The 25,864-nt window shown below is 49.1% G+C and overlaps 2 protein-coding genes across 2 annotated transcripts; both read right to left on the reverse strand.

The window, feature by feature from the left end:
* Positions 1–141: 141 nt before the first annotated feature.
* Positions 142–4,084, reverse strand: LOC148359031 (somatostatin-2-like). Its single transcript, XM_088346012.1, has 4 exons — positions 3,993–4,084; positions 2,305–2,478; positions 1,960–2,132; positions 142–369 (listed from the first exon to the last, which is right to left on the reverse strand). The coding sequence occupies exons 3-4, from the start codon at positions 2,128–2,130 to the stop codon at positions 178–180; spliced, it is 363 nt and encodes a 120-aa protein (XP_088202138.1). The 5' UTR covers positions 2,131–2,132; positions 2,305–2,478; positions 3,993–4,084; the 3' UTR covers positions 142–177.
* Positions 4,085–7,291: 3,207 nt separating this feature from the next.
* Positions 7,292–24,443, reverse strand: col4a3 (collagen, type IV, alpha 3). Its single transcript, XM_088344942.1, has 52 exons — positions 23,958–24,443; positions 22,833–22,889; positions 19,663–19,752; positions 19,543–19,587; positions 19,427–19,471; positions 19,306–19,368; positions 19,137–19,190; positions 19,042–19,068; positions 18,895–18,969; positions 18,367–18,429; positions 18,241–18,276; positions 18,134–18,181; positions 17,999–18,073; positions 17,857–17,901; positions 17,720–17,782; positions 17,605–17,649; positions 17,485–17,538; positions 17,327–17,368; positions 17,156–17,237; positions 17,038–17,073; positions 16,809–16,973; positions 16,620–16,712; positions 16,456–16,551; positions 15,742–15,812; positions 15,430–15,618; positions 14,981–15,146; positions 14,821–14,913; positions 14,596–14,700; positions 14,436–14,530; positions 14,221–14,371; positions 13,858–13,971; positions 13,635–13,802; positions 13,400–13,489; positions 13,195–13,329; positions 12,911–13,009; positions 12,711–12,800; positions 12,505–12,644; positions 12,164–12,290; positions 11,998–12,078; positions 11,808–11,909; positions 11,695–11,742; positions 11,443–11,628; positions 11,248–11,378; positions 11,082–11,154; positions 10,919–10,990; positions 10,709–10,834; positions 10,533–10,631; positions 9,852–10,064; positions 9,580–9,757; positions 9,408–9,522; positions 8,440–8,612; positions 7,292–8,366 (listed from the first exon to the last, which is right to left on the reverse strand). Exons 1-52 carry the CDS (start codon positions 24,441–24,443, stop codon positions 8,285–8,287), a joined length of 5,397 nt encoding a protein of 1,798 aa, XP_088201068.1. The 3' UTR covers positions 7,292–8,284.
* Positions 24,444–25,864: the final 1,421 nt, after the last annotated feature.

Genomic DNA, 25,864 nt, shown 5'->3' on the forward strand with positions numbered 1-25,864 from the left:
ATTAGGACTCATTGGAAAAGCACACAAACGTCGACGTGTCAATATTTGTTCTAGCACGGGACCAAGAGGAGCCGTCGGAAAAAGGCTGCCGTTTGAATGACAGGCGAGACGGCGACGGCTTCTTTCTGATTGGTGGCTTTATTGAAGTCAAAACGGAAGGGGAGGGGCAAAGGGAGGCTAACAGGAAGTGAAACCCTTCCAGTAAAAGTTCTTGCAGCCGGCCTTGCGTTCTCTGGGGGGCATGCTGTTGGGGGGCTCCACCGAGCGCTCCGACGCCGTCCTGGCCGACAGGAGGCGGGCTTCCTGGTGGGGGGCCGACGCGGGGGGCATCCCGGACAGGAGCTGCTCCAGAGCCCGCTCGTTCCAACCCTGAAAAGACAAAAAACACCCCGAGACGTCAGCTCTCCCTGCAGCGCCCCCTGCAGTACCTGCGTCACCCTGAATGTTGCCCGTTCTCCGTTCCTCTCTGACTCACTTCTTTCTTATTCATTTCTCCCTCTTTTTCCTTCTCTTGTTCACTCTCTCTTTCTCTTTCTTTCTCTTTTCTCTATTTCTCGCTCACTCTCTAACTCTTTCTTTTTCTCTGTCTCGCTCTCTTTCGATTTTCTCTCACTAATTGACGGTTGAATTATCTTTCTATTTTTCTCTTTCTTTCTCACCCTCTTTCTTTCCCCTTTTCAACCTCTTTCTCTCTCACCTCACTTTGTCTCTTTTTCTCCCGTTGACTCTTTCTTTCAGTCGTTTCACTTCTCTTATTCTTTCTCTTTTTTCCCTTTCTTTTTCTCTCTCTCTTCATTTCCCCCTTCTTCTCCATTCATATCTCTATTCTGCTCTCTCTTTTTCTCTCACTCTTACTCTGTCTCCCTTGTTCTCCCTATCTGTTTATCGCTTTCTCTTTCCCTTCCTCTCTTTCTCTCTCGTTTTCTCCCCCTCTCTTTCTCTCCAATTTATTAGTCCGGCCCCTGTGAGATTTTTTTATAGAATTTGTCGCCCCCAGCTGAAACAAGTTTGAACCCCCCCGCTTTGGCACATCCTCATCTTTCTCCGTCTCTGGTGTCGATCATTGAAATCAAGGCCGGACGATGGTCCGCTATGCCGACGCGTTCAGATGTTTTGCTCTGACCGAATGACGATTGACATCGTTTAACAAAGATAATGAAGGTGCTGCTAACCATGGAAAACAAGACTATTTCTTTCATATGGGGAAGGAAACCCCCTAACCAAAAAAAAAAACCAGCCTTTGGACATACCTTATTTAGCAGGAAGCTAACAGTAAAAACAGGGATGTCAACGTCGGTTTGACTCTGGGGCCCGATCCGAAGGTTCCGTTCTCAAGCGGGGTCAGTAAAAGAACGTCAACCCCATATTTATAGCTAATATGCTTTATTATTCAACCTACTTTACACATATTATAGTCAAAGACGAAAAGAGATCTCTTCTAAGCGTGAGACGTTTATTCCCAAACAAAGGGGGAAGAAAGGTTTTGCCATCCGATGCAGTTTTACACCTGAACCGACTCGGCACGCGACACAAACCTGATGGTACGTTTTCCTGACATTAACCGTCAAGCGCCGTTCCCCGGACAATTTCCCGGTCATCGGGACACCGGAGCGCTAAAAGTCGTCCCGCAAACATATAGCGGGACGCTAACGACTACAAAAGGAGGGAACCAAAAGCAGGGTTTCAAAGACTAACTGACTAAGCTAACTATTGTGGCTTGACCGCGGCGAGTTAGGAAATTGGCATGCTAAGTTTGCCAGGTACAATTCAAACCTGTCAGCAAGAAGATTGAGTTCTTTTTTTTAATAAAAAAATGTGTGGTCTGGAAAATAAAGCTAACGAATAAACAAGATTAAGACTAGAAGTAGCAGAGCCCGGATAGGATCGGGCGTCGCCAGGCTACACTCGCCCACGAACCGTGATCCCGGAGCAGGTTCGGACTTGTTGCGGTGTTTGTACCTGTGCCGGGTCAAGATCCTGTCGCAGTAACTGGTGGCGACGCATCTCCAACTCCAGGTCTCGAACCAGGTCCCGATCCAGGTCTTCGGGCTCCGAAGAAACGGCCGGGCCGCACAGCATCAGGCAGATCAGCAACACTGGCAGCAGGTGGCGGCGTTTCTGTCCTAGCATGGCTGCGCCGCCGACACAGAAAAAGCATACCGTTAGCAGCGATGTCGGGTGAAATCTTTCCGACTAGAAAAAGAAAAGTGGGAAAAGCCTCATCGGGCAGAAGACAAGGACAAAGAAAAACTGAACAACGGTGTCAGTGACAAGGACAGAAAGACCAAACGGAGGGAGGCATACTTTCTTGTTCCGGTCGCAGTTGGCGGTCTGTCGGCGGTGCGTCGGCGGCAGCGGCGTTTGCGGGTCTCGGGCAGACGCGGACCTTTTGTAGGCGGGTCCCCCGCCCCCCTTTGGACCCGAGTGCTCAGAGATGCGAGAATGTTCCCTGCCAAAATCCATTAGGACTGATTGGCCCTGAAAGGATCCGCAGTCATAAAACAATCGAGCCGTCGTGGGGGCCTTTGCGCACTTCATTAGGAATTTCCATTAAGGAACGCTCGCGTGCCGACGGGGTGACGCCGACCCGCTGCCGTCGCCTGCCGGCGTCGCCACCCACGCTCGCCACCCACGCTCGCCACTCACGTTCGACCACCTGCCGCATCTGAAAAGTCCACAAAGGCGACTAAGTTTCCAACCTGACTGTTGGACCTGGCCTCTCAGAAATAAGAAGACTTGAGCTGACCCGCTAGGTCGCTTTGACTAGTTTTTGCGTATCTCCACATCTGAACGCACATTATGGAGTTTGAAGCAGTTCAAGCAATCCGATCAAACGTAGACACATTAAGGCCGCTGCTGCAGCATAAGTTTGGGGCCCCGTCTTTGATCAGTCGGACTTCTCTTAACCCTCCAATTAGCGCTCCATCTCTGTTCCTACCCTTACCTATGGTCACCACGTCTAGGTCGTAATCACGCACTGCTCGCGCATTATCGGCGCACGAGAAAATCTATCCAGGGCAATGTTCCCTCTAAGCTGCGCGTGTGCGCCATTGCGCACCGCCCAGAGCTTTTCCGCGGACAAGAAAATCCAGCCGGCTCACAAAAATCAGGGCTCCAAATTGCTCATTAAGAAGCCAATGAAGTCAAAGTGACAGTGCATGAAGGTCAAAATACACCGGTTCCCCTGACGCTGTGTTCGAAATGCGGTATTTGGAAGTCAAGGTCGAAGTAGAACCAAGTTGAGTCAAGTCAGTAGAGTTTGTCGAGAACCGACTTCTTCGGCTCGATTCGCTAAAAGGAACCGGCTCTTTCGGGTCCTAAACGGCTCTTTGGGTTGTTTTGGCTTCGTTCATCCCTACACGACCGAATATGATGTCAAATGATGCGCAAAATGACTTCAAGGAAGGGGAAATAGAACAAAAAAGAAAAAAATACCAAAATGAAAAAGTAGTGAAAAGCGGAGAAAAGAACAAAACAAAAGAAACGAAGGAAATTTTCAGAAAAAGACAGAAAAAAAGGAAAGAAACAAAGGAAAAAAGTCAATAGAGATCAAAAAGAAAAAAGTAACAGCTCGGAAAAAATAAACACAGAGATTTTTTTGAAAGGAATTCAAAAAAAAAAGAAAAAAAAAAGAAGAAAAAGTTGGTGCTGCATTCAAATCATTTCCGATGATACCGAGTCAATCTTGTTGCCCACATTGTACTTCTACTCAAAAATGTGATTCAATACAGTTGTGTATCGTGCAACCGACTCAATAAGTCCCCAAAAATGTGAGTATTAGGTGACAAAAGATACCAGAAAAAAAAAAGAAATGGAAATTTTGTGAAAGAATTGTCAAAACAAATGACGTTTGTAGGCCGTCGTACAAGAGTCGATTCGTTCAAAAGTGAAAAATCTTTTTGCAAAATGTCAAGTTTTGGACACGTTTGATCACGGATTATTTGCCACACTTGGGATTGCCGTTGCTCACTGTTGTTTCAAGCGTCGCTCACCCGCTTTGTGTCAACGCTCGGATCCCTGGAAGGAAAATGAGAGGGAAGATTGCTCGTGACCCAAAGAAGAAGCTTCCTCCGCAGGGTGGCCGGGCTCTCCCTCGGAGATAAGGTGAGACCTCCGGGAGGGACTCGCTGTAGAGCCGCTGCTCCTCCGCACGGAGAGGAGCCGGTCGAGGTGGCTCGGGCATCGGATAAGGACGCCACCCGGAGGCCTCCCTCGGAAGGTGTTCCGGGCACGTCCCGCCGGCCGGAGGCCTCGGAGACGAGCCGAGACGTGCCGGGCTGTCCCCGGATCGCCTCGAGAAGCTGTCGGATGAGACGGACGAAGTAATACTACAAAATACAACATAAATATTCGAGAACTCTGACGGCAGAAATACTATAAAGATACTCAAATAATATACGGTTCAACTCAATAACAAAGGAGTAACAGTATATGACGAGTAACTGGGATCGTTTCAAAAGCAATTTGATGAAAGCTATTCTTTCCAAAAGAATTGTTGCGTCGGGAATGGAGTGATGAAAAAGTAGCCTTTACCAAATTCTTCAAACGAGTTATCCGACTCCATGAACCCAACATGACCTAAATTCCATCAACAATCGATGCGCGCTCGTTTCTTGAAAAAAAAAAAAATGAACAGGAAAGCCGACATTTTCACACGGGGGCGGAGTGTAAAACAGGAGACGGCCGAAGTGACGTCGGAGAGCGCGTGAAGCCTTCTCCTCAAGTCCTTTCGCTTTCTCTTCTTGGCCCACATCTCCCCGCAAGATGGCGTGCCGGCTCCTCCCGCGGGCGTGCCGAGGAAGCCCCCTGGGCTTCACAATCTCCTCCACGAGCGCCTCGATGTCTGGTTTCCCAAAACAACATGGCCTCCACGAGTCCTGTGATCAAAATTCCCTAGACAAAATATGATTTCGAACAGCCTGCCCCGACCTTGTACATTCAACTAAAGCCCACTCGGTGAAAATCTTACATTAAACGGAGTCAATCGTTTAAAATCCTTTATAGTCAAATGTATAAAATCCTTTAGTATGATAGCCTCCTATAGGAGTGAGAGAGCTTTACTTTGAAAAGTATCGAACGCAATCTCTAGGGTTTGATGGATTTACCTAGATGGCGGAAAACCAAAGAGAATTGAATCGGGGGTAGGAACCTTTGTCCGGTGTCCGTTCACCCACGTGCTTTAGGGCGTGACGCACTCGGACGGATTCAAGCCGAGGGGTTCATTCTGCAGCCTCGTTTCGACACGTAATCTCCCAAGTTTCTGTGGGCGAGGCCGACCGCTTTAAATCAATATCGGCGCGTGGTACCCGGGTCATCCGAGACCCCTAGCATCTGGTATATATATGAACGGGACCCGTGTCCAGGAAACGTTGAACCCGAAGCGGCCTCCGACTCCAAACAGAAGCAGTTCATCGCTGGCGATACGCGGATCCTTTGCCATGATCCTGTGAAGGAAAGCCGGGACACGTTAGCTCAGCGTTAGCCAATTAGCGTTCGATGAGAGCGGCCTGCGGCTCGGCGTTTAAAGTCAGCGGGAAGTCGGCGTTTCTGTTTTCCTCCGCCGCGCGCTAAGCGAGGCCGCGTCACGGCGCCGGGTCGCCACGGTAACAGAGCGAGACGCGGCGGCCGTCGCGGAGCCGTCTCGTTCCGGACGTGCCCGGCGCCTGATGACGCGGCGCGGCGATCCGGGACGCTCTCGCTTCCCTTCGGGGAAAGCCACGCTACGGGGACGTGAGCCTCGACGGACTTTAGCGCTTAAGACTTCCCGACTCGGTCGTAGTTTGCGCCGACGCGGAGCGCCGAGTTACTGTGAAAACAAGTGGAGAAACTTTGCAGAAAGCCAGCCACGTTTTTATCTATCTTTATACCGTGGCTGGCGTCGAGGACACGTTCGCATTCCTTCCCCTTCGCTCTTCCCGACCTGACACCGAACGTCGAGCCCGCGGCACAAAGGCGGAGGTCTTGTGCCGTGCAACCGGCAGTCCTTTATAACCATCGCACCCGTCACTAGCACACACTCTTGCATCCATTCAGTCAACTGACCAAATATATTTGGGCCCCTCCCTCATTTGCCGGCATATTTAGACATCTGAAAACGGGCGAGGGCCGACTCTCGCGCTTGGCATCCTTTCGACACTCTCGGATGAATTCACCCTCCGTCAAAGTTTTGCAGTGCCGTGCCATCGGCGTCGCCGCCTCGTCGCTCGCCTTTGGAGCATTTTCATTTGACTCTTGTGAAAAAGCGTGGCTGTGCTATTAAAGCAGCTTCCGGTTGCTTCATCTTTTCACAGCGTAGTTAGTCCGCGTGTTTGTTCCGGCAGTTCCTCCTGATATTGTATTTTTTGAAAAGAGCCATAGTCTTTCGGCAAGTTGTTTCTGATTTCATTGAAAAAACACGTGTCTTGAAAGCGCCGGCCCTCACGGTCAACTTTCCTTTTTTTGTCTGCAGTTGGGCTAAAATTCTCACAGAAAGCCAAGGGCAAGGTGGCCAAAGGGCGACTGCCATCATCTGGTCAAATGGTCCTTTTTGATTTGCCTTTATACCGCAATCAACATTCCTGGCAAGACACATACGATTCATTCTAGGACACAGGCCGCAGGCCGGTAAAAATTGGTTCGCAGCCCATAACTGTCCCTCTGGGCCGGGCTTTGGACATACCTGATTCAGTGGGAATCTAACAGAGGAAATAAGGATGTCAACGTCGGTTTGACTCTGGGGCATTATCCGAAAGTTCCGTTCTCAGGCGGGAGCAGTAAAAGAACGTCAACCCCATATTTATAGCTAATATGCTTTATTTTTCAACCTACTTTACACATATTATAGTCAAAGACGAGAAGAGATCTCTTCTAAGCGTGAGACGTTTATTCCCAAACAAAGGGGGAAGAAAGGTTTTGCCATCCGATGCAGTTTTACACCTGAACCGACTCGGCACGCGACACAAATTTGATGGTACGTTTTCCCGACATCAACGCACGAGCGCCGTTCCCCGGACAATTTCCCGGTCATCGGGACACCGGAGCGCTAAAAGTCGTCCCGCAAACATATAGCGGGACGCTAACGACAAAAAAAGGAGGGAACTGAAAGCAGAGTCGCAAAGACACGTTGAGGAATTGATATTAGCTAACTGTTGTGGCTTGACCGCGGCGAGCTAGGAAATCGGCATGGTCTGGAAAATAAAGCTAACGAGTAAACAATAAAAAGATTAGAAGTAGCAGAGGCAAAGCAACTAGCTTTCCTACATAGAATGTCCAAAGGACAGACAACTGATTCGTCTCAGCGTTCATCACTCAATCAAGACCCCCTGCATGCTAATGTCAAGTAAAGAATGTTTGCTGGGGGCCTCATCAGACACTATTCTTCTAGTAATACTCTAGTTGTATTTTTATAGTATCACCGGATCTTTATTTCGTAATACTTTGTCGTATTTTCACAGTATGACTGTACTTTTATTTTGTAGCATTTTCGGATATTCCTACAGGGTTTTCTGTAGTATTTCTATAGGATATTTTCATAGTATTGTAGTATTTCTGTTGAAATGTTATTTCCGTACTAATATATTTGCGGCATTTCTTTCATCATTTTCACAATTACTGCAGTTGATTTTCTGTTGTAATATATTTGTACAAATATTTTTGTATCATAGTATTTCTATAGTAATATTTTAGTAGTATTTCTAAGTACAAGAGCTTTACGTATCTATCAACAGCACATCCACCACGTTCTTAGTTCGAAGCCTTTTGGCTGTCCGCTGCTCATTCTGGAGGGGATGAAAAATTGGTTCTAGAGTTTAGAAAAGGATGCTAGCCCTCCAAGCTAGCTTCACGATAAAGCAACTTTGAAAATGACAGAAATCTTTCGAGTGCTCTGAAAATTCCCGATTAGAAGATAAGAAGAGCAGTACAACATCTTGGACCTCTTCGGATCAGTACCGGCCGGTTCGTCGGTTGAAACCCTTCGGAGGGATTTTCATCGATCATGAGGGGAGTGCCATTTTTTTAACACAGGTCACACAAAAACATGGTCTGGCACCGTTTTGCTGCACGGTGTCCAATAGGACCTTCCGGCCCGGTCAGTCTGATCGAGGAAAATCAGCGAGATTCTGGGCTCCTTCCTGCGACGGCCTCTAAACACGTTGCAGGATTTCGAAGCCGCGAGTGCTAACAAATAGGGTCATCGGCCACGAGCGGATCACAGGTTTTGCCGGAAGGGAGGACTTCATTGCAGGTGCGGTCGGTGTGGTTTGGGTCCGGTCCATGTGGCTGAGGTCCACGAAGGCGTCAGCGGTCACGGTCTCTTGGAGCAAACCCTGCAACGACTGATTAAATGTTCCGGCGGGTCCCCGGCCTCGGTCCGAGGTTCGGGTTTGCTGCAAGACAAAGGGACGGGCTCGCGGGTCATGGTCTCGGAGCTTGTGTACGCGCCTGGCGGCGAGTCAAAACCTGAACATGCGACTCGGGTCCAGCGCCGCCAGCCAATACGAGTATGAGTCGGTGTAGAAGTTGCAAGTCCCTCTGCCGTGACACTCGATGAAAGGAATCTTGCGGAAATTCTCCAGACACGAGCCGGGCGATGACAGGGGTTGACCTGAACCCTCTGCCCCAACGCCGGTTTCCTAAAGGGTAGACAAAACACTGAGAACGTAGACCGCTTCTGTGGCTTAACGTCACCTTGGCTGAGACCAAAGCAACAGAGACAACCAAACATCTGGGGTCTGAAAGGGTTGTAGCTGATGGTGCTAAATCTGAGGCAGACAAAATCTATGGAGGAAAATCAAACGTGGAACGTGAAGTTCCTTGCCGTATCTGAGCCTGGAAAACACCTTCAACTGATGCCTCTTTGCCACAATACCGGATCAAAGTCATTTTGATGCAGAGTTGTAAGACCAAAGTGATAATGATCCTACCCACATCCTATTAAGCACCTGTGGTGTGTGTACTGGAAAAAAAACAAAGCAGGCTGTGTGGCACCAACACCAACCTAGTGGTTCAGCAAGGTATGGCGCAGAACCAGTATTGTGTATGAAGATCTAGCACACCCCCTTATACAAGAGGGCGCCGACCGTGTGAAACTGGACACAACTGTATCTAATCTCAGGTTCTGATTACCCCAACCGTCTATAGCAACTGCTTAGAAGGCATGAAAGGTCGGTCAACCACATTTGTGCCACTTTTTTTTGGGTTTGTTTTTTGTTTCTGGTTTGGACCTTATGTCGTTGGTTTCATGGGGGCACGTGTTTGTTACTTTGTTCCTGTATGTTATTATTTAACCTCATCTTCCCCCTGATCTGATTTTCCTGTGTTTGGGTCCACCTCCTAACAGGTAACATTATGGATGAGAGGCATCAGGCTGAGGTGGTTGAAGGCAGCTATCTCGATGGGGGAGGTGTTTCAGATTAAACAGAACCCACCATGACAAAGGAAAAACCCGACCACAGAGAATCCCATCCCGGTGGACAGTCGGGTAGCAAACGGGTCTGACTGTGGACCGTCATCACGTTGGTTGGCGACTCGCATACCGTGCACCTGAAAAACACGCGTGTTACCGGCGCACGCGTCGACGTTTATCACACGGTTTAGTACCGGCTGATATAGTTCTTCAGGAGGGGTCCCGAGATGAAAGGCGAGGTGCTGATCCCGGCCTGGTCGGTGGACAGCCAATAGGAATAGTCATTGCGTGCAGCGTAGCGGCAGGTGCTGTCAGTATTACAGAACAGGAACGGCATGGTGCTGAAACGAGGGAGGCAGCTCCCCAGAGCTCCTGACCACACAAATGAAGGACAGCTCCAAGTCAAAGCGAGTCGCTCGCTAGCTCGCGGGCGCTCGGTTTTGCCCTCCCGGTTTGCGGCACGTACCCAAGTCCTGCCCGTGAGCTCGGTTGTTCCCGTTGATGAAGAGCAGCGAGAAGCCGCTGTACACTTTCACCGATCCGGACGGACAGTCCGGGACCAGAACCTTCTGACTGTGCCGGCTGAACAGGAAGCCATCTTTCTCGGGGTTGTCCACACACGACCCAGGAAGACCCCGCGCTCCTTTTGCACCCGTGGGACCGGGCGGACCCGTCAAACCTGGAGAACCACAGCACTTAGTACTCGGACTTGGTTGCAGGCATTGCATGGGCATTTTTATGTGGTTGGAATGCCGTTCCGCTATATTTCAAATGTGGTTCTGGACAGTTCTTGTCTTAGTCTGGCTTTGTGAAGACATGATTCTAGTCTACTTCCTAAGTCATTTAGTGCTTCTGTGGAAGTTGAACTTCGTGGAGTTTTTCCTTGCCCTCGTGTAGTTTTCAGATCAGGGGGATGTAGTATTAATGGTGTGTGCAGACTTGTTTTTGTGTTAAAGGGCTACACAAATAAATAGGACTCGGCTTGATTGTTCCAGAGTGGTTCCGGACAGTGTGTTTATAGGGTTTATCCTTATCTGGGATGTTTCTTGTCCCAACAACCTGCTGCAACATTGGGGTGTGCTTCTCACATATAAGGTTAATGCTCTTCCAAAGGAACTCCTAAAAAAGACCCTTTACTCGCTCTCACCTGTCATTCCGGGATTGCCTCTATCACCAGGATCCCCTTTCAGGCCTGGAAAACCGGACCTCCCTTCCCTTCCAATGTCCCCGCGCCTACCTTTCAGACCTGCAAAGGTCACAAAGAAATGTCATCTGCTTTTCTAAAAACATTGACATGGCTCAGTGTCTAGATGATATAGTCACCTGGATCACCGGTTTTCCCTCGTATTCCCGGGGACCCCATGTGTCCTGGCAGTCCCTGACCTCCGGGCAAACCTCGGTCTCCCTGCAAGACTACCACCTCTCTGGATACGTCCATACCCCTCTTCCCTGCAGGAGAAATATTTACTTTTGTGTTCACAAGACCTGTGGCACCTTGACATGATGGTTCTGTCTGCTCTTTGGTGGTCTTACCTTGTCTCCCTGTAGGTCCTGCAGGTCCAGGTAAACCTTTAATGCCTGGTGGGCCATTTTCACCCGCTATGCCTGAAAAAACAGAGAGATGTCTGAATATAATTGTTAACTCTACTTGACATTCTCGAACAAGGAAACAAAGAAAAAAAGATGCGGTGCTTGCCGACAGGTCCGGTAAGCCCGGTATTCCCCATGGAGCCCTTGCGACCCGGTGCTCCCATGACTCCATCTCGACCCTGAACACATTCCATTTCCATATTCTCTTGGACGCCACAAACGCAAATGCAACAAGAACAGGCACCCTATGGAGAAATTGTACACATACTGACCGGCAAGCCAGGCAGTCCAGGATCACCACGACAACCAGTGCTTCCTGTGCTACCTGTTGCCCCCTTAGATCCCTTCTCTCCTTTGACACCAAACCCTTGGGGTCCGGGAGGCCCTTGACACCCTGGTGGACCTAAAACAAGGTGGATAATCACAATAACCCGGGAAGGATCCATATATCTATAGATTGAAAATACCTTTTGGCCCAGTTCCTCCCGCAAGTCCTTTTGTTCCCTTCTCCCCTTCAGTACAGGGTCCTGGTCTACCAGGAAGACCAGGTGGTCCTGGGGACCCAGGTGGACCGGGGCAACCCGGATTTCCTTCAGGACCAGAAGGCCCCGGATGACCACAACTCCCCGTAGGTCCGGTTTCTCCAACATAGCCTGGAGACAAACGTTAGATACTGAGGCATTGATTTTCCACAATAAAATCAAAGGGTCTAAATTCACCTGCTGGACCTTTTATGCCCTCTGCTCCCATGGCTCCAATTCCAGGTTCTAGAATATGAACAACCCAAAGGTAGGTGACCAAAATTATTTCAAGAGAAGGAATGTTCCTTTACCTCCCATGGCTCCTTTCTCTCCTGAAGGCCCTGGAATACCATCCTGTCCCTGGTTTCCCCTGGGACCGGATGCACCTGGATTTCCAGGAGCCCCCTTGTTACCTGAAATTGAGATATAAATGCCACGGTGTAACTATGACACGGCTAAAACGTTTATATAAAATCTAAATTCGTATTATAACAGAGACACCTGTAAGACCGCTGGGTCCCGGAGGTCCGTTGATCCCAGGAGGCCCATCACAACCTTTTTTACCAGGATAACCTGGAGGACCTGAGACAAAAAAACACGTTCTCACAACAACTATTCCAGGAGAAGCAAAGTAAAGCTAACACGAGGACTGAATCAAAAGTGGGACCTCTGCAACCAGGTGGGCCAGCATCTCCATTTGGACCACAGGGTCCACGGTCTCCGGGAGAACCAAAGGCTCCTCTGTCGCCTGGTAACCCCTTTGGCCCTGTGGGACCTGCACAAGCCGACTGTCCCTGGAAGAATATAATTCATAGATTGGCCTGAGAGTTTCTGCTGAAGGTGAGACCGTGATGCTCTTCTGTTTAAAAATGTCTTCTGATAAGAGATCATATTCATGGTTGATATTTTGATTGGACAATTGATCATCAAAGACAAGAGTTACAATTCTCTTTATTTTTCCAGTGGATTTTTTTTTATTGTGCTAAAAAAAGGAAATCAATGCACAACCTTTTCACCAGGAGATCCCTTGGGCCCAGCGTTGGGTAAACTGGGTTCCCCTTTTTCACCTTTCAGACCCTCTTGCCCTTCAATACCGTCAAATCCGGCTTCCCCACGTGGTCCCATAGAACCCTTTTCACCTTTAAGACCTGGACACACGACGCAATCGTCCAATGTTGGAAACATTATGTCTGTCACCAGAACAAAGGACTGACCTGGTTTCCCCAAATCCCCTGGATTGCCGGGGGCACCACAAGAACCGGGAGTACCGGTCTCTCCATCTCTGCCTGGTGGTCCTGGAGGCCCTGGAAAAACAAACCCACTTCCTACTAATTCTCTGCGCTTATTGCGGTTGAAACCTTCGCAAGAATGCCCGCATTAACCAAAAAACGACTGTATGCTACGAGCAAAACACCTTGGGGTCCGGCTCTCCCCGGTCTGCCGCTGATGCCGTCACGACCCGGGGTCCCAGGTGTACCTTGATCGCCTTTAGCGCCTGTCAGACCTACAGATCCTGAGGACAAAGAGATGCGAAAGACTTTGTGGGACTTTGAAGATGGGTTGCCGGCTTTTTACAAAACTTCACAAGGAAAAGGACCATCAGACGCGGTGATTGGACGGAAAGAGGCCATTGGTAAACATGACTAAAGAACAGAGATGTGCGAATATGAGAAAAACTCCTGAACTGTATGCACATACCTGGGCGTCCTGGATCTCCGGGGTCTCCATACATCTGCTCAATGCTTTGCTTTCCTTTTGGCCCCGTCTCCCCTCTGTCCCCCTGTGGCCCAGGGGGGCCCTCAAAGCCTGTGGAACCGCTGACACCCTCTTCACCTGAAGCAAAGCCACAGTTTGGTAGCGGTTTCACAACTGACATGACGTATTTGTCTCAACTTCACAACACCTTTTGGCCCAGCAATACCAGGCTCTCCTGGTTTCCCAAGGGCCCCTAGACTCCCTTGAGGTCCTCTAGGACCAGAGGCTCCCCTTATGCCTGGCATAGAAAAATAGACATTTCTGTGTTGGAAAAAATACATAATTGTGGTGTCTTTTTTGCCAGTGTGTCTGTAGTTGCAATATTGAAAAATCCCATCTCTTAACCTGACTGTGTCAGACCAAAACTGAGCCTCTCCCCATACCTGGACTTCCCGGCTGACCAGTGGCTCCATTCTGCCCTTTCAAACCGATACTTCCCTGTAGACCGGGAGTTCCATCAAACCCAGGGACGCCAAACGGTCCTTGTGGGCCAATAGCTCCCATGCCGGGAAGTCCGGGATCACCTTTATCACCCTTCAGACCACGTCCTCCTGCGGAACAACGAGCACTCGAGACCTCTCAAGTTGATATTGATGGATTTTCTACCTGAAAAGCCAATGACTCCCATTTGCCCCTGTTGTCCCTCAAGTCCCGGTTCTCCTAAGAGGCAAGGTCCAACAAGACCAGGGGGTCCAGAAAGCCCGTCCAGACCCTGGGAACCTAAGATACATGCAAACAGTGCCAGGCCTTTAGAGCAGTGTTGAAAGTGATTCACAAAGGCTGGTCAGATACACGGTTACATAACCCGGTGAGAAACTGACTAATTTGCTATTTGTTGTATCACATTCCAGGTCCACTACAAGAGGTCATTAAAAGTTGCATTTTACTCTTATTTTAAAAAAACATAAAGTTGAAGCACAGGTAAAAAGTAAGGGGCAGCAAATTCATGGGAAAAGCAACTCCTCATACCTTTGGGACCAGGTTCTCCAGCCTGTCCCGCGGACCCTGGGAGTCCGACTAATCCTTGGGGTCCATCAGACCCGGGTGCTCCCACAGATCCATCTTCACCTTGGGGACCCAATTGGCCCTGCTGGCCCGGAACACCAAAACCAGCATCACCCTGAAACCACGAGGTCCAAAAATGATGAGTTGGGTGATCTGAACACTAAATGACACCACATTACCTTAGAGCCAGGTCGTCCCGGAGGTCCTGACGGTCCCGAGCGCCCTTTACTTCCATAACTTGGAACCCCTGGAGCTCCTGCCAGGCCTTTTAATCCTGGAGGGGAAGCAATGATGTCATATTTGAGTCCTTTCGGGACCGGACGCCTTCTGAAATCTTGCCTTTGACTCCAGGAAAACCTGGAGGGCCCTGGATTGTGAAGCCTTTTTGTCCTCTTTCTCCTTTCACACCGGGCAATCCCAGAGTCCCAGGAGGTCCCATCACACCTGAGTTCAGCAGTACAACAACAAGATGAAGACAATTGGATCGGACTTGATAACTTTGAAACTTAAGCCTAAGTCATCCGTGTTGAGTTATCAAGTTGCCAAATCAGATCTGAATCCGACCTGCTGATCCAGGATTGCCTGGCGAACCCTTCTCTCCTTTTTGGCCAGGATCTCCCGGGCTGCTCGTGATTTGACCAGGAGAACCTTTTTCTCCTGAAATACACAATAAGTACTTATAAACGACGCCTTTTGTCCTTTGACGGTAAATGTCTAGTCATACCTGGTTTTCCAGGCTCACCCGGCAGTCCCATAACTCCCATATCCCCCGGTAGTCCTGGTGGTCCGGGAGCACCGATTCCCGGAGGCCCCGGTGGACCCATTTGTCCTGGTAGTCCTCTGGAACCGGCCACTCCATCAGGACCCCTGAAGCCTTTGGGTCCTTGTTCCTGCAGACAAATAATCAAATGAGGCAAGTTCCACATCAGCATGCGATTTATTTTTGTTTTTGTAGAACAATTGCTTTATTATCTTCTGATGAGATATTGGGCACCACCCAGGTGTTACAATACAGTTTTTTTGCAGGGGCTTTCTTCATACCAAGTTTGTGTTTTGTCAAGACCCAAGAGATTTAGAGGCATTTACTGGCGTTGCTTAATGTTGGACCGTCACTACTGTCGGCACTCCGCTCTCATCAGTCCTGTAAACCCAAACTCCAAGTTGGATACTTACAGGGCTTCCTTCGGGTCCCGGGCTCCCTTCGGGTCCCGGGGTCCCGGGAAGCCCATCTTGACCCTCGAGGCCAGGCGCACCTTCCAAGCCTGGGTTCCCAACTTCCCCCTTCTGCCCGAATCTCCTCATGATACCCGGATCCCCCGTAAGACCTGGACGTCCCGGCAGTCCTTGAATACCAAATAGACCCTGCAGAGCCCGACAGACACATCATTATTTCGCCGTCTGTACTTCTCTGGGGATGTGATGTAGAGATTTAACACATTGAAAAGGATTAGGCTCAAATCTAGGACGGGGCTGAAGTGAGCTCACCTGCAGGCCAGGTGCTCCGGCCATACCCTTCGGACCTGTTTGGCCTTTGGGCCCTGGAGTTCCTAATGTGCCTGGGGAATCCAAAGACCAAATACAAATGTATTCAAGGGGCTGATTAGTGTTGGAGTGGTACCTTGACCTACGGAAGACTAACAATTAGCTGGTCACCAGTTCCTGGTCTATTCCTGCTTCTAACTGGAGAGAAAGGGCAACCTCCAAGTCCAACTACCGTAAAAGACAAATCCACAAGTGGCACCAATATGTAAAAAAAATTGCAGTTGATAATTTGGTTCTCTCGGGGATGCTATTGCCGCGTCTTTGAGTTTTAGTTTAAAATGAGGATTGATAGCTAACTTTAGCTTAGCTCCGTCGAGACAACCGGCAAGACTATTATTTTTGGAATCTGTTTGTTCAGTGGAGAGCCTGGAACGGCCCTGCTGGCTGTTTGCATCCTTCAGTCCTCTAAACTTGGACTGAGGTATTATAAATCAAATGCTTGAAACTGACATTTTGCTAACGGTGGTTACTTGAGCGCGGATGTGAGATGGTCCCAAAGGATCTTGGGACATGCACCAGGAAGTCCTTTTTGCTTTTCGAGACACTTCTTAAAGTCCAGGAGAAATATAGGCAATATCACTTAATCTCGTAAGTCAAGGTATCCCTCTTTCTGGAGATGACAACGACGGTAGCATTTTTTTTTCCTTGTACGTTTACCTTTGACACCGTCTACTCCCGGTTCCCCGGGTGGTCCTGGAGGTCCGGGTGGTCCCGCCACAACCGGGCAAAGCAGGCAAAGCGCCCCTTTCTCACCTGAGCAGCAACGGAAATAAATAAATCAAGTTTTGGAGGTGACGTGGGCTGCGGTCACGTTCCCTTACCATGGAGGCCTTCCTGCCCCCGAATACCGGGTGGTCCGGTCGAGCCCTTGTCACCTTTGGGGCCAGGGAATCCGATGGCACCTTGAAACAAGTCTGATGGTGCAGTCCATCGCATTAGCAATTTTTGCAAAGTTATGGCTCAAAACGACTAGGCTGGGATAAGTGCCGTATATCATACACAAAGACCACCTGGTATTCCAGGTTCTCCTGGTTCTCCCCCAGGTCCAGGACTTCCTGGGACCCCTTCTGGTCCCGGAGGCCCAATGACAATAGGCCCATTTTCCCCTTTCTGTCCTTTAGGTCCTGGAAAACCCGGTGGCCCCTGAGGGCCTGGCTGACCGGTCGGACTCGCTCCTGGCGAGATGGATCAAGTATTAACCACTACTGGAAATTCTTGCGATTGGTCACTGGGGGATACCTTTTTCACCCTCTAGTCCAGGAAAGCCCACAAGTCCTGGTAAAAGAGCAACAGAAGATTACTCAAGACACACCAATTGGGCAAGTCCAAAATTCCTCAGATACTAAATTAAGGGTACCTGGCTCTCCAGAGGCTCCGACGGATCCAGGAGGGCCTGGAGTCCCGGTCCGGCCTTTTATAAATTCAGGTTTCCAGAAGATCTATTGAAGAGAAAGACAACAAACCACACCCGTTTTCCTCAAGCGATGGAGGTGCAAGCCGGTGTTCGGGACGACCCACAAAGACTTACCTCGCCCGGAAGACCAGTAGGACCAAGGTCTCCTTTCTCGCCCTCAACGCAAGAAAAAAACATTTCTTGTTACGACATCTCTTTGCAAAATATCAAATACACGTATTCTTTGGTAGAACAAACATAATTGGAGTTGCCCCTCTTCATATAGAGCTTACCTGTACTCCATCAATGCCTGGCGGACCCACCAAGCCACCAGGGCCCAGTTCTCCCTGCAGGCGCAAACAAATCCGTCATTTTGTGACGCGGCAAAAATCAACCGCCGTTCGGCTCCTCACCGGTTGGCCCAATTCTCCGGGGAGGCCGTCCTTGCCCGCTTTGCCCTGCCGAGGAAAAGCCAGGCGTGACTGCAGCGCCACCGCCAAAAACTGCAACCTTTGTCGAGAACCTTACCGGTGAGCCCGGCTCTCCTGGCTGGCCCGGTTCGCCTTTGCTTGCCGATCTTCCGGCAGGACCCTGGCGAGACAAACCCAGCTCAGCTCGCAGGACAAGAAAGTGAAGCGAAAGGAAAGACAAGAGGAAAGACTTACGGAGGGTCCGGTACAACCTTTGAGTCCAACGTCGCCAGGTTCGCCCTGAAAAAGACAAATGAGTGGGCCAAGTGGAACAAGAAGGATAAACAAATAATTTGACGAAGAAGAAACCCTAAATCAATCCCCGAATGAAATGGACCTTGAGTTCTTTGGGTCCCTCCGCATACAACTTGATTCCTTTCGGCCCCGGGACCCCGACGGGGCCGCCATCTCCCTTGGAGCAAAAACATCATGAAAATGTGGACTTAAGGCCAAAGCTGTGCAACCGACCCACCTTGGGTCCTCGTGGACCTGGACTGACTGGACTAGGCCCCTCTTGACCCTGATAGACAACGTAATCAAAGTTGGAGCTTAATGTACACTCGGGCTATCCCATCTCACCTTCTCTCCCTGCAACCCCGGTGAGCCCGGACGTCCCTGCAAAGGAACAAAACACAAATTTTTAGCTGCATCTGATCAGGAACCCGGAATCTTCATAAGGAAACTCGAGAGAATCAGTAAACATACAGGAAGTCCAGCGGGTCCTGATGGCCCTGGGAAACCCGTAGGCCCCGGATCTCCAATCAAACCCTGTAAAGTCAGCACAATTTTTGTTTTCATGTTCTGATGGTTGGCTTAGCATAGCCACTCTCCTAGGAATCGTTAGTCTTGAGCCGGTGGCGGCTGAGGCCTCGAGGTCACCTTGATGGTTTTGAGTTCAGGTTGAACAGAATTTTTGCATTTTACATCATCTGCCTTGTGACAACTTTAGCATCCTAGCAGCCTAGAGTAGCGTATCGTAGCATAGGGGTCCAAATCTAACGCTCTTCTGTGGCTGACAACACAAATATTTCTACCTTTATACACATAGAAATGAATGTGCGCCACCCTCTGGACAAACGAGAATACAGCTCAAGGACACTCATAGATTTGGGTTCCTACATTTTCATTCCACCAAACCACCAGAGAGTCCTTCACTGCCTCGCAAACATGTCGGATTCTTACTGGGAAGGAATTCAACCGTCCCCTGCAGGCGAGCGAGGAAGGAGAACTCACCTTGTCCCCGTCTGGTCCTCGTGGACCTCGTGCCCCTTTGACGGCGACCGAATCAGCAAAGACGGGCGAATCTCCCTGGAAGAAAGAAAAGGTTTTCGCAGGTGAAGCGCGACGGGCCGCGAGTTTTTAGTCCGAGCGGACCCAAACCTTCTGTCCCGGTTCTCCCGGCCGTCCCTAAAAACACACGGCTAACGTTAGCAGGGACGCTCGGGCGTTTGCGGCGGCGTTGCGGGAAAACTCACGCTATAGCCGACCGATCCCGGCGCTCCGGGGAAACCGGGGAAGCCCTCTGCGCCCTGAGACCACCACAAAAAAACAACAATAACGCCCTTCATCGTCCTTAACAGGAATGGGAAGTCATCCCGGTTGTGCCGTCCCTCTTCCGTTTTGGAAGGACGCGGCCTGGATTACCTGGGTCCCGTTGCATCCCGGGAGTCCGGCTGGGCCCGCCGGACCTTCGCTGCCCGGACGACCCTGAAAACAAAAACGAAGTCACCCAGGAAACACGGTCGGCTGTCAGCACCAAACTCACCGGAAGGCCGGGAGGGCCGGGAAACCCCGGAGGACCCGGAACGCCCTGAAAACACAGCACCGTCAACAAGCCGGCCGGGTACGGTCGGCAGGGTTCGCTCCGGACGAGCTTCCTACCCGAGCGCCTTTGAGTCCCGAGGGTCCGGCCGAGCCCCGTCCACCCTGCGGGAGTCCAGACCGGTGAGTCGGGCGTTTTCCCCGCCGCCGTGACGACCGCGGCACGGACGGACAGCTCACCTGGAATCCTTGGGGTCCTTGGCTCCCTTCGTTGCCGGGGTAACCGATGAGTCCGGGCAGGCCCTCGTAACCGTGGTAACCGGCCTCACCCTGAACGTGTCACACGATTAACATTGAGATGACATAGCGCCGGCCGTGTTGCCGGTGGCTCGTCCGCTCCTCACGCAACATTATCGTCCAGAACGAATGAGGGGGGGGCTAGGTCACCGTGGTAACCAGGGGCCCAAGTGGGTCACTGACCCGCATAAAGTCTAACCCCGAGAGCTACGTTCCGAAGGCTACGTGCTACCGACGAGATGCCAACGACTACCCGCTCACGGCTACATGCTATTGATTACATGCTAATGACTACATGTTAACGAGTGGATGCTAACAAGTCATGCTAACGGCTACATGCTAACGAGCTACATGTTAGTGAGAAGACGCTAACAAATCATGCTAACAAATAGACACTAACGAGTCATACGAAGGGTTAATGCTAACGACTACATGCTAATCAGTCATGCTAATGGGTACATGCCAATGACTACATTCTAACAAGTCGTGCTAAAGACTCCATGCTAACGAGTCATGCTAACAGCTACACGCTAATTACTACATGCTAACGAGTCATGCTAAAGGCTACATATTCATGTGCTCATAAGTCATTCTAAGGACGACACGCTAACGACTTCACGCTTCCGACTGCGACAATCGCCACGAGAATCGTGACAGTCTCATTGATGATCTTTATGTCAAACAGGGATTTTTTTCAGACTCGATAAGGTCTCTCAGTTCCGAGCGCAAAGTCTCCCGGGGGACATTTTAGGTCGATAGATTTGGGGGCGCTGAGCACCGAGAGCCGGCGTGGCCGAACTTCAGCCCGCGGGCCGCACGCGGCTCGTCAGGTTCTTTCATTCGGCCCGCCAAACAAGAACGGTCTATATATAGTCAAAATGTATCAAATATACTGATCCGGAAATACTACAGAGATACAACAAAATGACTACAAATGTAGTGCTTCAAAACAGGGACCTTAAATATTATTTTGGAAAAACAACACAACAAAAATATTACGACAGTAAAACTAGAACAAAAAATGTGACTACAGAAAAATGACAACAAAGACGCTACAAAAATACACCTACGGTAATATTAAAAAAATGAAAGGAAATGCTTAAAACAGGGACCTGATGTATTATCATAGTTTATTTGTGACCAATTCACAAATCAAGTCGATCTAAAAGGAAACATCATGTGCGTGTCGATAAGACGTTGTCTAGGTCACCAGGATGGTCCCTTGGCCAAACTTTGGAACCCAATGTGGCCCCGCGTGGCCGCTCCAAAGAGTTGCCCGCCCCTGCCTGTCCTTTATCGGGGAAAGGGGAGTTTTAAAAATGGGGTGAGTTTAGGGCGGGGGGCTTGAGCCCCCCCCAGAAACGGCCTGTTTACGCCCCTGTATGCGCCCAGTCCAGCACGTCTCTCTCTTCTTTCGCCTGAAAACTTGAGCAGATGTGTCGTCGGCGAATGTAACGGCTTTTTGAACCGGCTCTTGGGAGTGAAGGTCATAAGCTGGCTCCCGACCAATCAGGCTCAATAATTTTAAAGTGGGATTGGAAACAGTCAAAAGTTCTTGTATATTATATTTGATTTCTAGCACCGAAAAGTAATACTTCTAATTTTGTTTTGCATTTGGAAGGGATTCGTCCTGCTATATGACTTGAAATTTTCCGAAAAAGACGGCCTTTTCTCGTGAGCCGAGCTAAAAAAGCCGGTTCTCAAAAATGAGACGGAATCGATGAAGCGCGTGTGAGCTCTTGCAGTACTGTCTGACCGCCGGCAGAGGGTAGCAGAACGTAGACAGTTGTGCGCTAGATCGCCAACGTAAGATTTGGCCACAATCTTTTTTTTTTTTTAACTTTCTCTTTTTTTAACTTTTCTTTTTGCTTTCCTTTCCCTGTTCTTTTATCATCCTGTTTTCTTTCCTTTTCTCCTCTTTTTCCTCCTTTTTCTTTGCAAAAAAAATCTCAACTACTTTGAGTCTGTGTAGTTTGTATTCTTCTGCTTTTTTACCACTCGTTTTTGGTCGCACGACACTACACAGTGACATCTAGCGGTCAAATATGACACGCTGTCCCTTTAACAAAGAATTCGTGTCAAGTGTTTAAAAAATAAGGCATTATTGGGAAGAACCGAGGCCGGGCGGGCCAAGTGATTGGACGTCGAAGAATCTTTGGGTGCAGTGGCTCAAAGATGAAGTAGGAGGCGCTGGTGTCTCTTCGTGACGAGACGAGGTGTGTGAGAAGGAAAACGAGAGGGAGAACAAGACAGAGAGAGAGAAAGAGAGAAAGATAGAGAAAGGGAGAGAAAGGGAGAGAATTAGAGAAAAAAAGAGACAGAGGGAGAGGGAGAAAAGAGAAAGAGAATACACGAAAGAGAGAGAAAGAGAGAAAGGAAGAGATGAAAGACGAGATAGAAAAAAGACAAGAGAGAGAATGACAGATATACATAGAGAGAAAGACAGATATAGAGAAAGAGAGAAAGTGAGAGTGGAGAAGAGGGCTAGAATAATTAGAAGGACAGAGAAAATGAGAGTGAAAGAGAAAGAAAAGGAGGGTGTAAAAAGAGAGAGAGAGAGAGAGAGAGAAAGAGAGAAAGAGAGAGAGAGAGAGAGAGAGAGAGAGAGAGAGAGAGAGAGAGAGAGAGATCTTCTGAGAGAAAGATAGAGAACAAGGGAGATAACTAGAGAGAGAAAGACAGTGATACATAGAAAGAAAGTGGAAAAAGAGACAGAGTGAGAGAGAGAGAGAGAGAGAGAGAGAGAGGAGAAAAGAGAAAGAGAAAACATGAAAGACAGAGAAAGAGAGATAGGAAAAGATGAAAGAGGGAGAAAAAACGAGATAGAAAGATAAAAGAGAGAAAGACAGACATAGAAAGAGAGAAAGACAGATATAGCGAAAGAGAGATAAGAGAGTGAAGAAGAGGGCAAAAATGAATGCGAAAGACAGAGAAAATGGGAGTGAAAGAGAAAGAAAAGGAGCGAGCAAAAAAAGAGAGAGAGCGAGTGAGAGAGAGAGAGAAAGTAATCTAGCTCCAGTTGCTTTGTCAACATCAAGTGGACCTCTTTCAAACTGCGGCTGATTTTTCTCTTGTGCTTCTCTTGGTGCAGACCGAACTATTTTCGTCCTTACCTTTTGTCCTGGGAGCCCATGGCAGTGACACGGCCGCTTGGGGGCGCACTTGCACGCCTGCACAAAAAGCAAGAGGCACAATGAAAAAAAGGACTTTCGATGACTCTCTCTTCTGACTTTCACCATTTGCGTTTGAGTTTCTTTTTGGACACTGAAAAGTTTAAGGAAATAGGACCTTTTCTGGTGTCCTGCGGGGATCTCGGTTACTTATGGTTGAGTAGAAGAAGAAAAAAAACAGTCCTTTCTCTCCTGTCAAATACCGAGACCCTTTTCTCCTTCTTTCATTTTTTCTTGGTCCCTTTTTCTTTGTCCTTTTTTACTTCTCTTTTCCTTTTTTGTTTCATTCATTTTCTTGCTTTCCCTCTGTTTCTTTCTCTGCTTGTTTTCTTATTCCTTTTTTCTTTCCATTTATTTCCTTTTATTCTTTTGTTTCTGTATTTCTAGCTTTTCCTCAGCATTTTGCTTCTTTTTTATTGCTTTATTTTTTTTTTTTGTCTTTTCTCTTGTTTTCATTTTAAAGACATCTAGTTTTCTTTGGGTGGGCAGAGCATGTTTGTGGGGGGGCATTGCCCCCTGCTAGTAACGCCCCTGGTATCCACATAAATTCAAACAGCAAAGGCCACTTGGTCCGCACCTGGGAGCTTTTCCAAGCGGCACGCTTTTGTTTCCCTTGTCTGACAGCTCTTTGTAAACTCGCGGCCCGGGGGCCAACGGCAGTCCCTGGGCCGCGCGTCGGAGGCCCCCTGCCTCCGTGTGGAGGTCTAAAGTAACGGGGTGTATTATTCAGCGCCTCCCGGTGGCCGCAATCGAATTGATTTTGATGTTGATCAAAGAGATAAGCACAAAAAAAAAAAATACTCCTAGGAAGAAAACTTTGTATTTGTTTGTCTGAAAGATTATCATTCGTCGCGCGGTATCGGCCGACGACTCGCTAGACACTGGCGTCTCTCCGGTTGTTTTTGTCCTCTTTTAATCTGGCGGAGACATTTGCCGTCCCTAACCCAAACAAAGTCCCTTCGTTCCCGCTTTTTGGCTCCGATGCGGGTCTTATCCGGGCGGCGGTCTGACAGGGGAGGGGGCCCCCACAGCCCCCCCCCGCCGCCGCCGATAAGCTAGAGCCCTCACGCTAGCTCCAGTCGCTACACGTCGACTTTGGTGTCTTTGTTTGTTACGAGGGAAGGAATTCCACCGGAACCCGAATGGGACCGGCTCCAAATTGGATTTGGTGAGACGCCATTTGCAATTTCGGACTCCATTTTGAAAAGTCGGTCCCGCCGAAGAGATTCCGGTCCACTCCTTGATCTCACCGTTCACGATTAGAATTTTCACCACGATGCGGACGCTCTCCGCTCGAGTTTGTTTAGTTTTCGACCGGAAAAGGTTTTTGTCTTCTGGACTTTGAAACGGAGAGAATTTGACGGGACGGCGTTTGTTTTTTCTGCTTCGGTCGCTCGTCCGTCTCTTCGGACGGAGACGCGAAGCCATCGGAGTTCTCTCGGGAAGCTCCTTTTTGGCATGCTCGAGAACGACTCGGTACGGGATCCTCGCGGCGAAATTCCCGGGACAGCCAACGCTGCCCTCTAAAGGCCATCGGCGGGACGGCACGTTCATACCGTTCCCCGACGCCGCGGTTCGCGTCCGGTTTCTTTTTCCTTTCGCCGAACGAAGAGGAGTCGGCCGCTTGGCGTTTTTGGCGTGGACGTGGAAAATGTCTTGACGGGGAGAGCGACGCTTATTTCCAAGGACGAAACGACGGCCCTCTGCCGCCAGGCGAGAGAACCGCGCGCCTCACCGAGATAAATCGTCTCCCGTGATGAAATAAAAGTCCGTGAAACGAGAAAAGGCATTTGAGGGTTCACTCCGGGGGCCGTTTTAAGGAGGGCGGCCAAACCACGGCCCGCGGGCTTTTTCATCAACCCTGTGGAAGAAAAATGGCCGATAGATATCAATATATATGTTTAATGGTCAATATTGTACTCGCGGGGGTTCGGATGCCCGTCTTGTCTCTTGGTGTATTTGCAACAACGTGACTACAAAACGAAATCTCAAATGGAGTGCTTTAAAGCATCTCATTTCGTCTCCGTTCCCATTCCAAACGACGACTACACTAATACTCGAGTATAAAAATAGTAGGAAAAAAATAGCACAGAAATACAACTGGAGTCCTACGGATAAAGCGATCCCGCGCCGGAAATACGACAACGACGAAAAAGCAGTCGTTCCGCGGCAACGCGACAAAACGGTGACGACAGAAATACGACCGCAATTCTGCTATGAGAAGCGCAGAAATACTAGAATCAAAGGGACTGAACCATTTCAAGGCAGGAGAGTCGTTCACGTTTTCTTTCCTTTTCCTTTTTTTTCTCCGACGGAGCCTTTTTCATTCCGCTCGCGCCTCTCCTGTGCTTTCCCAAGTCAAAGAGAGTTTTCAACATGCGATCACATTTGGGGGGTGCTCGAGCGCCCCCTAAAACGGGCAGGTGACGCCCATGGTTTGCTCTCAGCATGCAAATATGATCGCAAATGGGTCTCACCATCTCCCTCTGCCATGAGGCAAGAGAATTGTGTGCCTCACTCTGCCTCTGTGGATGTTTAGAGTTGAAGGTTTGCTCTTTGAAATTTTTCTCTCTCTCTCTCTCTCTCTCTCTCTCTCTCTCTCTCTCTCTCTGCCTCGTTTAAGGTACTCATAATACCCAATAAACACAACTTGATTTCAATGTGTGAACCATGCCCAACTGCGTTCAAAGAGCCTCTATTTTTTTTTTACTGTGCCAATCTAGTTTAATTTTACTTTGACCATTGGTGTTCCATCTTTTTTTTCTCCTCTCTCTCACTGCTTACTCAATCATTTTCTCTCTCTCGCTCCTTTTCTCTTTTGCTTTTTTGTTCTTTTCCCTCTTGTTCCCTTTCTCTCTCTCTTTCTTTTTTGTGCTCTTTTCTCTTAATCTTTCTCTCTTTTGCCCCCTCTCTCTCTTTCTCTTTCACTTTTCATTTCTCCCATTTGCTCTTTCTTTTGCTCTCTCTCTTTCAAT

The sequence above is a fragment of the Urocampus carinirostris genome, chromosome 10 (genome assembly GCF_059441175.1).
Source record: "Urocampus carinirostris isolate Australia breed hairy pipefish chromosome 10, RoL_Ucar_1.0, whole genome shotgun sequence".
Lineage (NCBI taxonomy): Eukaryota > Metazoa > Chordata > Actinopteri > Syngnathiformes > Syngnathidae > Urocampus > Urocampus carinirostris.

What these genes read in the sequence shown, in the direction of transcription:
- LOC148359031 (XM_088346012.1), bottom strand. Translation starts at nt 2,130, where the DNA reads ATGCTAGGACAGAAACGCCGCCACCTGCTGCCAGTGTTGCTGATCTGC. An exon ending in AGGATCTTGACCCGGCACAG is followed by an intron (nt 370 to 1,959) that starts GTACAAACACCG and finishes TTGTCTTTTCAG; the next exon opens with GGTTGGAACGAGCGGGCTCT.
- col4a3 (XM_088344942.1), bottom strand. Translation starts at nt 24,443, where the DNA reads ATGAACGTGCCGTCCCGCCGATGGCCTTTAGAGGGCAGCGTTGGCTGT. An exon ending in AGGGACCCAAAGAACTCAAG is followed by an intron (nt 17,902 to 17,998) that starts GTCCATTTCATT and finishes TGTCTTTTTCAG; the next exon opens with GGCGAACCTGGCGACGTTGG. An exon ending in TGGAGAACCTGGTCCCAAAG is followed by an intron (nt 13,972 to 14,220) that starts GTATGAGGAGTT and finishes CATGTATCTTAG; the next exon opens with GTTCCCAGGGTCTGGACGGG.